The 14,303-nt window shown below is 39.5% G+C and overlaps 1 protein-coding gene across 1 annotated transcript; it reads right to left on the bottom strand.

The window, feature by feature from the left end:
• Nucleotides 1-778: 778 nt before the first annotated feature.
• Nucleotides 779-12,852, bottom strand: LOC145238280 (uncharacterized). Its single transcript, XM_080101403.1, has 7 exons — nucleotides 12,641-12,852; nucleotides 6,267-6,580; nucleotides 5,523-5,649; nucleotides 5,162-5,263; nucleotides 3,778-3,879; nucleotides 3,280-3,381; nucleotides 779-2,133 (listed from the first exon to the last, which is right to left on the bottom strand). The coding sequence occupies exons 1-7, from the start codon at nucleotides 12,678-12,680 to the stop codon at nucleotides 2,102-2,104; spliced, it is 819 nt and encodes a 272-aa protein (XP_079957529.1). The 5' UTR covers nucleotides 12,681-12,852; the 3' UTR covers nucleotides 779-2,101.
• Nucleotides 12,853-14,303: the final 1,451 nt, after the last annotated feature.

Genomic DNA, 14,303 nt, shown 5'->3' on the forward strand with positions numbered 1-14,303 from the left:
ACAACAATAAAGCCACGAGTCTCGCGCCGTTTATGGAGGGGAATTCCCGAATAAAATTGTAATATTTATTAATGATTAATTTTTAAATTCTATAGCCATCGCTGTTTTCTTTTTCTAGAATGGCAAAGTTTTTGAGTCAAGAAGACTATTAATCAGGCCAGAACCACTAATGCTACCATACACTATTAAAACTTTACAGTTTTCAACTTTTCGGTTGAGAAAATTTTAAGTCAGTTCGAGTAGGCCTACTGCTTGTGTAGCCTACGCTTAAAACAGTGGTTCTCAACTCGTTTCAGGCCATGGACCACCGGCCCAGTAAAAATAATATCGTGAACCATTTCATTCTAGACTCTAGAATCTAGAGCAAGTTGGGGTAACGCATACGAAACAACCGTTTGGACTTAACATAATCCTTTGAAACTAATTTTTAGGAGGTGAAATAAATTTTTAACAGGTAACATTTTGGTACTCCTTTAACATGTAATATGCAATCCACTCTAGTTTATCACTTAATTTAGTGGACGTCCTGTGGACCACCCAAAAAGTCATCATGGACCACTAGTGGAACCAGCAGTTGAGAACCACTTACCTGAAAGCTGTGGGCAATAAAAATCAAAGATAAAGATGGTCTGTAACCGTGGCTTTCTTGAATGACTTTTGGGACATCCTGCTCGACCTTCCTTCCGTTGAAGTGTATGTACATATGGTAATTCCTGCCAAACGGGTAGTATCCTATTGCTTATAACTTAAGACTTAAACAAACAGCATCCAAGCCTGCTTCATATACTTGCAAATTTATTATTTCACAAAACAATGCATCACATTTCCAGTTCTTTCGAAACGTTGTTACGCCAAAAGCATTACGAAAGCAAGTAATCGGGGATAAGTGAGTATAGCGCCACCCAGAGGCTGGCTTATGAAATAGAATCAATTCATTAGCGGCATTCTGCGGCACGTACCGGGGCACACACAACAACGCCCAGTAGTCAATAGTAACGATGCAAGGCAGATGTGTGGTATATGTACAGCACAAAAACAGGGCATTCAATTTCAGAGTCACAATCTCACATAAGCAGTCAGTCTCGACATTATTGGGCGGTGTGCTCTAAAGTTTTGGCAGTCACGAGAGGCCCTTGTTGGTGTTTTAAGACCAATACATACATGAGGGAATTACATGAGGCCAATTATCGCCCAAAGCAGGTGTACTACGTCATGATTACGCGGGGTTAGACTTCTAAAGTTTTTGATCAAGTCAAAATAAAAGTGCGAGTAATCAATAGATTTGGAATGATTTTACTTGTTTGGAAGTGAAGTGAAAAAACGCTACGGTGAAATTGGAAAAAGTCGAATTAATAAACAAAAAAGTAGATATAAAGTGGGTATATAGAATACGCTAAACATAGGCGTTGTTCAAATGACAACTTTTAAATCCAGGCGCAAACCATAAAGCAAAACAATTTTTTTCCAAAAAAAGCACTTAACTAGGACATTTTTTTCAAATTTACAACTAAATGGTTCCTGTATAGTCTATAACTTCGGGAATCAATTTTTATAAATGTCTTTTACGCAGTCATGTCTTCAATTGTACGTCTGGAATTAAAGGTCACCATCGGAACAGAACGCTGTATAAGAGCATGGACTCGGCTCCGTAACACATATACACAACGACATATAATTGCCATGTGTCGATGGTAATAGTAATGCACTGCGCACATAAATGCCTCAAAAAATGCACAAAAACCACTTTTTGTTAGGTCAGAATTTTTACACTACACTGATTTGCCAGGGACCTCATATTGGCCCACACAGAAAATCGCAAAATGTTGCGGGTAATCAACAAAGCGTAAAAACTGACCAAGCGTGAACGCAAGAACGTTACGCCCCTGATACCGCAGAGTACTTTTTATCATAGAACAAACAAAACAGCGCTATCGTTAAGGAATGTGGCGTATATAAGGTTAAGTGGTGGGCTAACTGTGCCCTGCTACGGAAGCTTGAAACTGTGTAGGGATTACATAAGCCCGGCAAAAGACCAAATAACTTTCCGATTCCAATTTGTCAAATCACTTTGCTCCGTGAACAGTGTTCAGTGGCAGATGCTTTAACTGGTTTCGCTTTTCTCTTGTTCAATGGCTGCAAAAAAATAGCACAATTATTGTCTTGAAAGTTACTTGTATATACTACATAGACAAGTGGTTTCCAACCGGGGGGAATTTTAAAACTTTCGGGGAGGAATTTATTGTAAGTTGTACATGTGGTTTGTAAATAGACACTTCAGCTCTGGGAATGTAATCTGTGGAGTTGAAACAAGACCTAATTTTAAATGATCTTTGTATGCTTAAGCAACTACTATGTAGTCTATTGGGATGTTTTACGTTTTTAAGTGAGAAATTCGCCGAGTTGGGAACCACTGACATAGGCCTTTAGTTGAGATTTCCCTTTTCGACATGTAAAAGACTTGTATGTACAAGCGTGATATTAAAAAGGTCGAAGTTTACGACAATCCATAGAAGATAATGCTTAAAGTTTGCAGAGGAAATATAGCTGTCGCCACAAAACCTGAATACGAGACCCAAAGTATACACCAGGTGCAGAAAACGAGTTGTTTGCATACGTGTCGTATTCGGCTAAATTTGAAAACTGCCTGGCGGGAAGTAAAACGTTTCTAAAGCAACAACGTTTTTTCGCATCCCTGCTCATTCTATTGGGTTAAAATACAAAATATAGCACCATCTCTCCATATATCGCCCTGTATGCTACTTACTGGGTCTCTTTAATTTTTATATGGGAACATTTAACTTATTATTTGTTTAGCGTCTTTATCACTTGCATTGGTTTGTGGTTTACCTCTTAGCAGAGAACTTGCTATAATGAAAAGCTATCTGATGAAAGGCATTTTGTCAAACACGTGGGCTTTAATACCTGACGGGCAATAATCGCTTGGGCGAGCGTTTTACCCAGCGACCTAGCCCAGAAAGCAAACACGGAAATGCCGGCCAAAGATTGCAGGCCACGCCAAAACGCGATTCGTTGTTTGTCCGACTCGCAAAGAGACGCTCTTCTGCGACATGTGGGCTGAACAGTGTAAATAGCCTCACGGTGGAAAGCAATCAAGGCTGCTTGTGTACATAAGCGTGCAGTGTCTAGCGGTTTCGGACTGTGTCACGACTGGCGCCGTTTGGGAAAAGTGAAAATCAGTGCCTTGATTGTGAAGTTTGTCTATACTCTAGGACCCTAGGTGCTTTATATGAGATTCACCATTGCTGGTAAGATACTTACTCTCTTTTGTCGGCAATGGATTCTTCTCGACAGTTTCAATGTGCTGGAGCGATTCGCGTTTGAACAAATTGATGTTCTCAATTGTCTTCTCTTGGGCAATATCTGCATACATCAGTAAAATTGTAATTAAACCAATTGTGCCAACAAAAACACAATATCAAGTGTGTATGTACTGGAAACTGGAATTTTGTCAGCAAAATCGTCATGAAAGCATCAACTGGCACCTTCTCTTACGAATCATGACAAGCCGGCCTCCCTGTTTTCCAGTAACAGGGAGTATGCTATCGGTACACCACACTCTTCTACGAATCAGTTGTTATAAAATCACGTCTGTATGCCCCATGAAAAAACATGCCATGTAATCAGATAGCGTCTTAAGTTAAACATTACAGTTGTCGCAAATTTTCAGACATTCAGACGGGCGAAAGAACAAAGGCAGCCTTTCCAGGAGACAAAATCAACATATGACGTCACCACACTATGACGTCATAAACTTACCGGGACCGCTTGGCAGGGGGTTCTTCACCTCTGGCTCAACGTGTTTGAGACTCTCCTTGCAAACAGACGCGGCCTGCAGTGGGACGCGCTCCCTGGCAATGTCTGAAACGCATAAGGAGTAACATGTTGAAAATATGCCCGGAATTGCGCCTTGGTCAATTTTTGTTATGGGTTGGCGTGCTGGGTTGAATGTGTGTTTACTTGTGTGGCTGAGGTCACCGGGCCCAACGATTTGTCAAGCTCTGTTTTCGGTATAGCGAAATCAGGAAGTCTCAGTTAATTTCCTTTGTTGTGTAAGAACGATTGACCTTTTTAACAGGTAAGACGCGCTGTCATTTCAGAAGCGATTTAAAATTTAAGAACTCTCTCCAAAGATGGAAAATATGTTCTGACATTGTAATTAGGCTTTAACATGGACATGTACAGTACAAAGGATGTACACATTTGCTTGTTCGGCATGTTCATGATTTTCCATTTGTTTTAAAGTGCTACTGACATAGCCGTAGGCCCTTGAAGGCTAGATGGGCCAAAACCGCAAATTATACTGCAGTAATATACTGTCGGATATTGCCTTTGTTTCCGTCGGTTATAAAAATGATGGTACATTTATCCTGGTTCGTTTGTGATGTACGATTTGTTTGTTTATATTGGTCCATTGTTTTAATTTGTTGCCGGAATTCAAGTGATGTACACACATTTAAATACGCGACTTAGGCCTGTTTTATTATTAAAAAGGTGTAAATAATACTGGTACAATTGGCAGGAGAATTTTTTTAGGCAACAGCTTTGTGAAAGAACTGATGCCAACTAAAGACCTCTTTACATTACAGGCAAAAACCGTCTTAAGTTTTCGTATCAACGTTAAACTGCTTAGTGCGGGTTTTTACACAAAGTGCTGTGCGTATAAGAAGCGTATAATTGTTGCTGCATAATAACAGGAAAGCAGAAAATGACAAAGCCGCGCTGCTTGCTACGGACAAGCCGGTTCTTAAGCCATGCCACAACACAGCATACGCGGAGAACATATACTAAACGGTGCGGATAACAGATAGGCAAGCCAGCGCCGCTATGCAGCCGGAAGGCATATTGTCGCTGCTATCGGCACGGCGAACCTATTATCACAGTATTTGGTTTCCCAGCAGAGCGCCGCCTGTGCGTAAGTGTTTGAAATGAGCTTGTACCACAGAAAAGGCTTGTGAATTGGTGGAAATGTTACCACATGACATATCTAACGTTTATGTAGAAAATTTCCATTTGACATGTCAATCGAGGTGTATTACTACCAATACGACGTGTTTTGACACAGAAATGTCTAAGACCATATGCTCACTTCACACAACTATTGTATTACTTCAGCAAGTTGTTGTTCTATCCTTAAACTTACCCTCCTGACTAGGCAGCGTTGTCTTCTCTACTGTGTCGACGTGCTTCATTTGAGCTTGGTCGAATTGAGCAGCTTCTTGACGCACTTTCTCATCGGAGATTTCTAAAACAATACAACGGAAGCTGATCAACCAAATTTTGCATTTACATTTTTCCTCAGCTTTTCGAAACCGGTCTTGCATATTGAAACCAGTTTTTTTGGAAAGTTCTAGCTATTGAATTTAACTGCCTAAATATTTCGCGCAACACCATACTAGTCATTTATTTTCCACAAGCAGAAATAAGAAGCGTGTCTTTGATGAGTAAAACATGCTTGTAGCTCAAGGCAAACACAGCCTAAGTGGCTTGAATATGTATCTTACGTGCTGTGGTGGGCAGTGCTTGTTTTTCTGCCGTCTCGGCATGTTTCAAGTTGGTTTTGTCGAAAGCAGAGATTCCTGACATATCTGGTTTGTCCGACATGATGACTTCTTCGACTTTAGGTGGTTCCTGCACACAAACAAGCCTTCCTTGCAATATTCAACAAAATATCATGCATCTTAGGTTTACGTGGTTTGGAAAGACAGACAAAACAATTTAAAAAAGAAACTAAAAGTGCACGGGCATACTTTTTATATGGTTTACACTTTTTTACTGCCTTGAACTTTATTACAGAACCAATGACTGTTGCCTTGTCTAATACAAAATATTTACAGGCTTTATTGGCGGTGAACGATCAGCACAATAACATTCTATTGCTAGACAAATTCGCACGACTGTTGTTGCTTTACAAGTTTACAAGTTACAACACCCACAATATTTGCTTTCGGGAGGAGCTGATAAAGAGTGGAGAAAAACATCATGAGTGGAGCTTAACGTTTACCTCGCTGTTACGTCATAAACCAAGACAACAATCAACATCCGAATAATAACAGCACGCTCAAAGTTTAATAAGTCAATCTTCCAATACACGCATACAATTATGACCAGTTAAACCTAATAAAACAGAACCTAACCAAGTTATCCTAAACTAATTTGAGTTATAGGCCTACAATTCCACATTTCGATAACAATGGTGGTTCACATAAGGGCTTAAAAAAACTACTGTAAAATGGAACTATTTTTACCTCGGATTGCTGTGGTTCTTCTTCGACAGGCTTTGCTTCCTCAGTCTGTTCAGCTGGCGTCTCTTCCTCTGTTTTTACCTCTTCAACTGCTGACTGCTCAACGGTTGCTGGAGTTTCTGCTGGAGCTTCAGGTTCACTCTTTTGTGGCTCTGCCTCTGGGCTTTGTTCTTCTTGGGTTTGTTCGGCAGGGGCTTCTTCTACTGGAGCCTCTGCTGGTGCTTGTTCTGGTGCTTGGTCTTCAGTCTTTGCTTGATTTTCGCCTGATGCTGGGTCAGCGTTACCTTCGCCTTCGGGTTTCTTTTTATTTTTACCTCCTAAAAACGGAAGACAACGGGGTGGTTAAACAGCTAGAAACTATGTAGCAAAGTAGGCCAAAATGTTTTGAGCGAAAATTTCGACTTGGTAGCATGGAAACTTCCATCAATCTCCTACAATGCTGTTCGCAAGCACAAATACCAAGGCTTGTGACTAGATTAAACAGGTTTTATCATAATTTATAGCTACGAAACAAATCCTATTGCACTTTGCACAGTCTGTTGCTTTTTACGACTGACAGAGAGCACAAAAAACACTGAGCTGCATTTTTTAAAACGTTTTGCTTTTGCCTTACATCCGCAACCAAGCAACATCACCATGCTCACGACTTATTGGTGCTACGTTAAGTAAACCGGTAAACCTTAGATCCCATACAAGCGTTAAAGCGTAACCCGTTCGAGCCTGTTGTACTGACTTCCTGCTGCGTGAAAGGAATCGCGAACATAAATCGGCACCAGCGCACCTCTAAATGCTACCTACGACCAACTGAGGAGCCAAATATGAGATGAGCAAAGTCGTTTCTCCTATTTCCCACCAACGAAATGAGTAAAAAAGAAAGGTAGCGAGGCCTCAAGGTACCGGTCCATTAGCCATTACATCAGCGGATGCGAAAGAAAGGACTTTAGTGGCCACCCGGGCTCCAATATATATCACGTGACAAGCAATTACCAACACATAATCGCACGGTGGTATGGCGGAACTAGTCGCCGTGCAAGAAATTAATTGCACACTGGATATCCTAATACACGACGAAGCCGCATAATTAACGAATGTGCTTATCTGGGTCACTGACTATACATTTCCAGCGAAATTACAATTGCAAATCCATTTCACACACTTAAGAACACACCATCACTTAACACTTGTTTGCTAAAACGCTCTGGTTTAAAATGTGACTCTCTGAAAGCAATGAACAATTTCAACAAACGTTAGTTGATCTTCTCTCACAACCATAGCGACTAACGGACTATGATAGTCACTCCGGAGGCAGCTTTCCTGTTGAATCATTGTGAAAACGAGAAATACCCACAATCGTATACAGTCGTTTGCCTATGCGCGTCCAATATGGTGTCTGCAATGTTTGCACAGAGCACAGCAAATAAAACGGGCGCGGCCAAGCTAGAAAACTTTTAACGTTCAACTAAATTCCAACGATGGTAACTGTTTTACACAACATTTAACGATAACTTTTGGCGCGTTTTTTTGGCCAGGTAGTCAATCATTTACTTTCTGCGCACAGAAACACTCTTTCCTTGTGAACCGATTGCTGTTTTTGGCAACCTAATCTTACTAAAATATCGCCCTTAATATTCACTGGATATAAACATCGCTTGTACAGTACCAGCGGCAACACTATACAGCTTTATCGAATGCTCATAAAACTGGAAAGTCTTGCACAATTGGCCATGTAAGTCTGCGATGTCAACAAGGTTCAATGGGCCTTGTAACTCAACAACAGTGTTGTTAAAATGGATCCCGTTGCCATTAAGCCCTTCAAAGTAGAGGCTAATTGCGTGCAAAAGCATTTAAGCCTGTAGTTTTATTCCGGTTCTATTGCGTCTAATTTGTTTAGTTTTAATTTTACGAGTCCATACATTACGGCTGTCATGCAATTTTCCATTTCCTGTCATTCATTAAACGTTACATGTTTCTGCATATTGCAGATAACGTTTCAAGCTACTAACGTTTAGTAGACGCGAAATGTCACACAAAATTGTTACAATCATAATATTTTTATATTGCCACTTCTAGTTACAGGATAATAAAAAGCTGCCAACCAACGTTAACCAGTTACCAAGTGGTATATATAGCTGGCAAATATCAGCATATGTTGCCAAATAACAAAGTAAGGAGAAACATATCACGCCGCCCCGAACAATACAGTTATTTACCAAGGGCTGTGTTACGTTACCCTGCATTATGTCATTTCATTTTGCCAAATATATCTTATTACGCCACCAACAATGTATAAATAAATAAACAAACAAACGTACTTCGGTAGGCAAAGTCTACTAGAGACTGCAACCAAAAAGCAGCAGTATTCTAAGTTTAATTGTAACACAATAATACATTGTATAACGTCACAATACCAAAACAATGATATAAGACCACTAACTTTCAACCACTACAAGCGCAGTCAGTTGGCAGCACTGCACGGCTAAAACAGCCCTGCTATAACCAACAGCAATTTTAAGCCGCCTGGAGCGAGGTAACGCGCATTCCTGTGGCTAAAAATACTGAAGCTTCTTCCCAAAAAGGCTTTTTTTGCCTAGCTTTCACGCGCAGCACCAGGGGTTGGTTTGCTCCCGCTATCACTGAAATTGGACGCTTCGCTGCATAAGTAATATCGACCACGCTGAGTGGCCCCATCATTTGTAGATTATGTTGATTTTGCTAAGAGTCACTTAAACTGTTGAGGCGCAGTTACTGATGGCTGCTGGATTCTGCTTAATTGGATGAAATCTTTTGATAAGGACAACTATTAAAACCCTATTTCCTATTTTGTTGGAACATACATAAGCTTTATACGTCTAAAACTCGAAGTAGAAAGGCAGTGGGTTACCTTGCCAAAAAACACCTATATATTAAGCTTTGCTTCCGTATGCATAACAAGAATTCAAAACATACATAAAGCCGGCAAAAAAAGTCTGGACCATAAATCGGCGTTGAAAAAATAAATTTGAACACAATGCCATCCAAGCGTTAGCTTCACGGTGACATCATAGCATAGACGGGCCTAACCAAGCACCTCAAAAGGGAGTTGAAGAGAAGACTGAGCTTGAATCGCAGAGTAGTGTGCAACACCAAATTTGGGTTCAAGAGAAATTTCAAGCGGTTGCTTGCGTCACAGCATATTTTAAGCCTTGACTGAGCGACAAGCGGTTTTGAAAGCATACGATTGCGGGCCTTGTTTGAACATAATAATCAATTTCAATCAGAAAGTTGGTAGAACAACAATTTTGCGGTGTATTTTAGTTGTTATGCGAAATGTTAAATCGTAAAATACAGGTTTTCAACTTCTACAAAACGGCGTACAATTGTAAAAAAAAAACATTGCAAAGTTGTTCAGATCCCAATAAACAGAAATAGTTTCTACTTGCTATGATACTATTTTTACAGGAGGCCTACATACAAAAGTAACCGAAGTATACAATAAAAAGTTTGTGGCCATCTTTATCACGTTAACTACTTAATTTAATAGTTTTCATTTTGACAGGAGTATACATTTATGGTAATGTGAAACAGGTTATTTCGCGTCAAAAATAACGTGCGCATTAACGTCTTATTGCGTTAAAAATATTTGCAGATTTCGGACGCTTGGTGACACTACAGAGACGAAGAACACAAATTTATCAGTACAGAGTCTACAGACGAAACGCGCTTGCAAGCAATTTGCCAACCGAGCAGCTAGCTGTAGTAGCGATGAGTGCGAAAAATAGTTCCATTTTTTCAAGAAAGTTTGCGGTTGGGTAAAAAGGTTTACGTTGGTAGGTGTCTAATGATAGTTAACAACGTTGGTGTAGTTTTGACAACAATTCTTGGATTTTAAACAAAATCGACCATCCCCCAGAAACAATTGCACAAAAAACGAGATTCCAGCGATACTATATCGAAGAGCAATTTTCCGGCTAAGCCATGCGAAAAACCATTGCGTAAGTGAAGATAGTATTTTTTCACATGACCGAACGGAACGCAAAACATACGTGACATATTTTAGTTAGGAGGTTAAATCTTCTGCGATCAGCGTAAAATTCATTTAACACGCCTAGATGGTCGCGCTTTACGCTTGATTAATTTTGGCGGCACAAAATCCAACAAAAAACGTGCAAAAAATCTGGTGCTTAATTGTGAGTACAAAACGATTTTTTTGCAGCAGTTATTATTAATGATGAATGTTAATAGGACCTAATGTTACTTTTCCTGTGATTTTGTCGGCAGAGCATAGCTTGCGAGGTAATGACTGCTTTATTTAAAGCAAAGTGAACATGTTCTTTTTAATGAAAGCGTTTAAGCCTACATGATGGTTAATAACAAGTCTTACACTTGGCACTATGGTACACCAACATTTACTTTTATTCAACAAATTATTTTGAAGAAAAAAACGCGCAAGCAGAAGGGACATAATGGTATTCAGACTTAGAAAGGATTTTGCAGGTGCCTATAATACAGAACAAAAATGTCAAACTAGCAGATTTGCAAATTGTCGAGACGATTTTATTAAAACGTTCCACAGCGGAATGAATTTCCACACTGACAGCGTCAAACGTTATGAATTATTTATCAGGGAAATACCGCAACACCTTTGACGACAAAATACACAGAGAGTCAATCGATGTCGAAAGTTTTGCAGCAACGTCACAACAGAGTTACGTAATTATTGCGACATAGGCTATTTCGCGTGGCTTTATGCAACATTAAAACAAAAATGCAAGACTTCTTTAGTCATGAGATGAAGATTATTATCTCCAAATTAGAAGGTCTAATCAACACACGGTCAAATAAGGTAAAAAATCTGAGAAAAGATTTTTAAAATTAAGCAAGGTCAAACTTTATAGCATTTTTAAATAAAGCTATATTGGTACTTTAAGGTAAATTGTTGTTTCGATATTTTGTCAATTTAAACATTTTTATCTTGAATATAACCAACACATATCATTTTTCAAATAGTAATATATACAAGTCGTGGGAATAGGGTTAACATTTATACTTGTTTTGCTTGGTTCTATGCATCCTGTATCTTCTCACTGTTTCGTATAGCTGTTGCCGAAAGCCGCGAGGCTAGATTATCAGGTCTATCTGCTGAAAACTGTTTAACACGTAGGTGCGACCCAGACCTAACTGGTAATCAAATGTATGATCTGCTTATCTGCATTAAATTAATATTCAATTATTACTTTCACTACAATGATCTAAATCAGTGATTCATATACTTTTTTTACATGCGTACCACTTGGAGATTTCTTACCGAGCTCACATACCACACATGAATCAAACAATTAGTTTTTGAATCAAAATAAAGTATAGTATGCTTGCGTAACACAAGAAAGTCATTCACGAACCACAGTTTTAAAACCACTAAACCTTATGATTGTAGACGAATCTGACCAACTGGTACTGTTAAGGACATTGTGTTTAAAACAAGGGTATGGGCGGATACCTGGAAGTATCTGTTACGGTTACATGGCAACCGGTAAAAAACACGTTTCCGGGATGCTAGGAAATGTAAACTTGACTCATCCATATTTCTCCTCGGACGTAATCGGCGTTGAAAGTTTAGGTTACCCACTGGAGAGTCAAATGTACAACGATTCGTGTTTCATGCGTGCATCATTGCGTGATAGAAACCACTTTGACCTTACAGATAACATGTCAGGTCAAAGTCGCATAATTTCTGGTAAATTCTGGTAAACCGGACATGTGCAAAAAGTTACTTGACACGCATGTTATGACATGGCCAATTAAGCTGTAGCATATACACCATGTCGATATTGCACAAAAACCAAACAAAATTTGCAGTATACCGCCAATGAAGTGGCTTCTCATTTAACAGATAGACACTTGAAAAACAGATACTGAAACAAAAACTGACAATCATTTTCTTTCCTGGTATAAGCATGTTCTAACGATGCCCAATTTTGTTGGAAACCCCCTCAAGAGTCATTTTCCGATATTCAAAATATATGTAGATAATTCGATAACATGGCGCCGTCGATATTCTAAAACCCCGTTAACAGTAAGAGTTAAGATAAGCTCAAGGGATTTAAAAATGAACACTCTGAATGTGCATTACCAGAACAAAATACGTTGCGTTTATTGAGTGAATAAAAACGGTTCTGACAATAGGACACAAAAAGTTCGTTTATATTTATCAGATATAGCTGAAATGCCCAGGCAACTTACATATATGCAAAACATGCAAGAGTGAGTTACGTTTGTGGTTTATAAACTAAGCAGCGGTGCGAATTGGGTCTCAGTATTCACTTGTTACACAGCGAAAGTGAACGATTTATCCCTTCAGCTTATTTCATAAAACAAGCAAAAGCAAAACACAGACTTACCTTCGGTCTTAGCCTTCTTGTTGCCGAAGAAATTTCCCATGACTAAAAGGAGTTCGTGCGCTTTGTATGAATATATGACACTTCTTCCGTAAATCGAGAGACAATCTCAAACCGGGGTTCTTTGGCCTATTGTAATGCACCTGACCACTTTTACAGACGCAGCGTGCAGTGCCTACAGATGCCTTAAATGGGAACACTGGAAAGTAAAAACAATAGAATCATGTGAACTTTGCGGCCCACGTAATAAACCTGCTAGATTTACGTCCTAGAAAGGATGCTTCAGATTACACTGCAGTTGTTTTCTGTAGCAATTATTTCGGTGGGGCTATTTGCCGTCAAAAATATTTAAAAAACATCTTCAACCAGTGGTTCTCAACTCGTTTCGGGCCATGGACCACCGGCCCAGTAAAAATAACGTCGTGGACCATTTCTTTTTGGAGCAAAATTAACGTACGCATACGAAACAACCATTCGGGCTCGAAACACAATTCTTTAAAACCGATTTTAAAGAAGTGAGATACAATTATAAACAGCTTACATTTTGATAGTCTTTCAATAAATGATATGCAATGGTATCTAATTTATCAACAAATCTAGTGGACGTCCTGTGGACCACCCAAAAAGTCATCATGGACCACCAGTTGAGAACCACTGTCTTAAACCGTCAAGGGTGCATTTCTCATAAACAAAACAAGGGACATACCCTACAATAATTAATATAGCGAATTGTCTCAGCAATAACTGGTACCGTGCGTTTTATGCAACGATATTTTGGCATAGACGACCCGAAGATCTTAAGGAATAGACGACCTTATGAGGAAATTCATTTGCCCATTTTAACGGTACAGGCCCATGTAAACATTTTCATGGATTAACGTCACTGGCACAAAAATAAATTACGACATTATCTGGCTACGATCGTTAAACTGTCATGTGCTTTGTATTGCTGGCTGACGTCCGGTTGCACCATCGGCCCTAAATCATGCACCAACTGTTAACATACAACTTTTTCTTTGTTTTGCAATTTGCATATGCAATACTGCTGTACGTAAACCTACACAAATGAACAACTCAATGTGGCTGAGCTGGTATAAACTCCTAACAAGCCATCGCAAAGCGACTCGTGTAAAATAGGTAAAAGGACATGCCTTTGGCTAAGTTTTTACATAATCTGAACATGTGGCCTGGTAGGATGCAAACATTACATCATTGACACCGAACAAGTTTTAACTCGTGATGGATATACATTACCTAATGGCTACCTGCTTGCACCCTTACACGCGTTTTTCATGTCTGTTTCGATCAACGCAAATCTCAGATATTTGGCTGTTGAAAGTCAGGGTTAAACCATTATGAGCAATTTCAAAGTCTAAAAACGTACTCTGAATTGGGCACCTGTTTTATACTGCTAATTCTTTGCTAAACTGAAAAAAGTATTGCGTAACTTGCTCCTTGTAATTTACAAAACACTTTAAGCGCCTACAGCTATCCAGTATATTGAATAAGAAGTGCCAACGTTGCTGCAGCACACCAGTCACATCACAACAAATCTGGCGCTCAATGATTTGGCCCAAATGCTGAATCGCTGCGTGTCAACGCAATTTCCTGTGCAGCCAGGCTGCATGTTGAACTTGGTTACACACTGACCAGTCCCGAGTGTGTG

Source organism: Phallusia mammillata, chromosome 7 (assembly GCF_965637545.1).
Source record: "Phallusia mammillata chromosome 7, kaPhaMamm4.hap1.1, whole genome shotgun sequence".
Taxonomy (NCBI): domain Eukaryota; kingdom Metazoa; phylum Chordata; class Ascidiacea; order Phlebobranchia; family Ascidiidae; genus Phallusia; species Phallusia mammillata.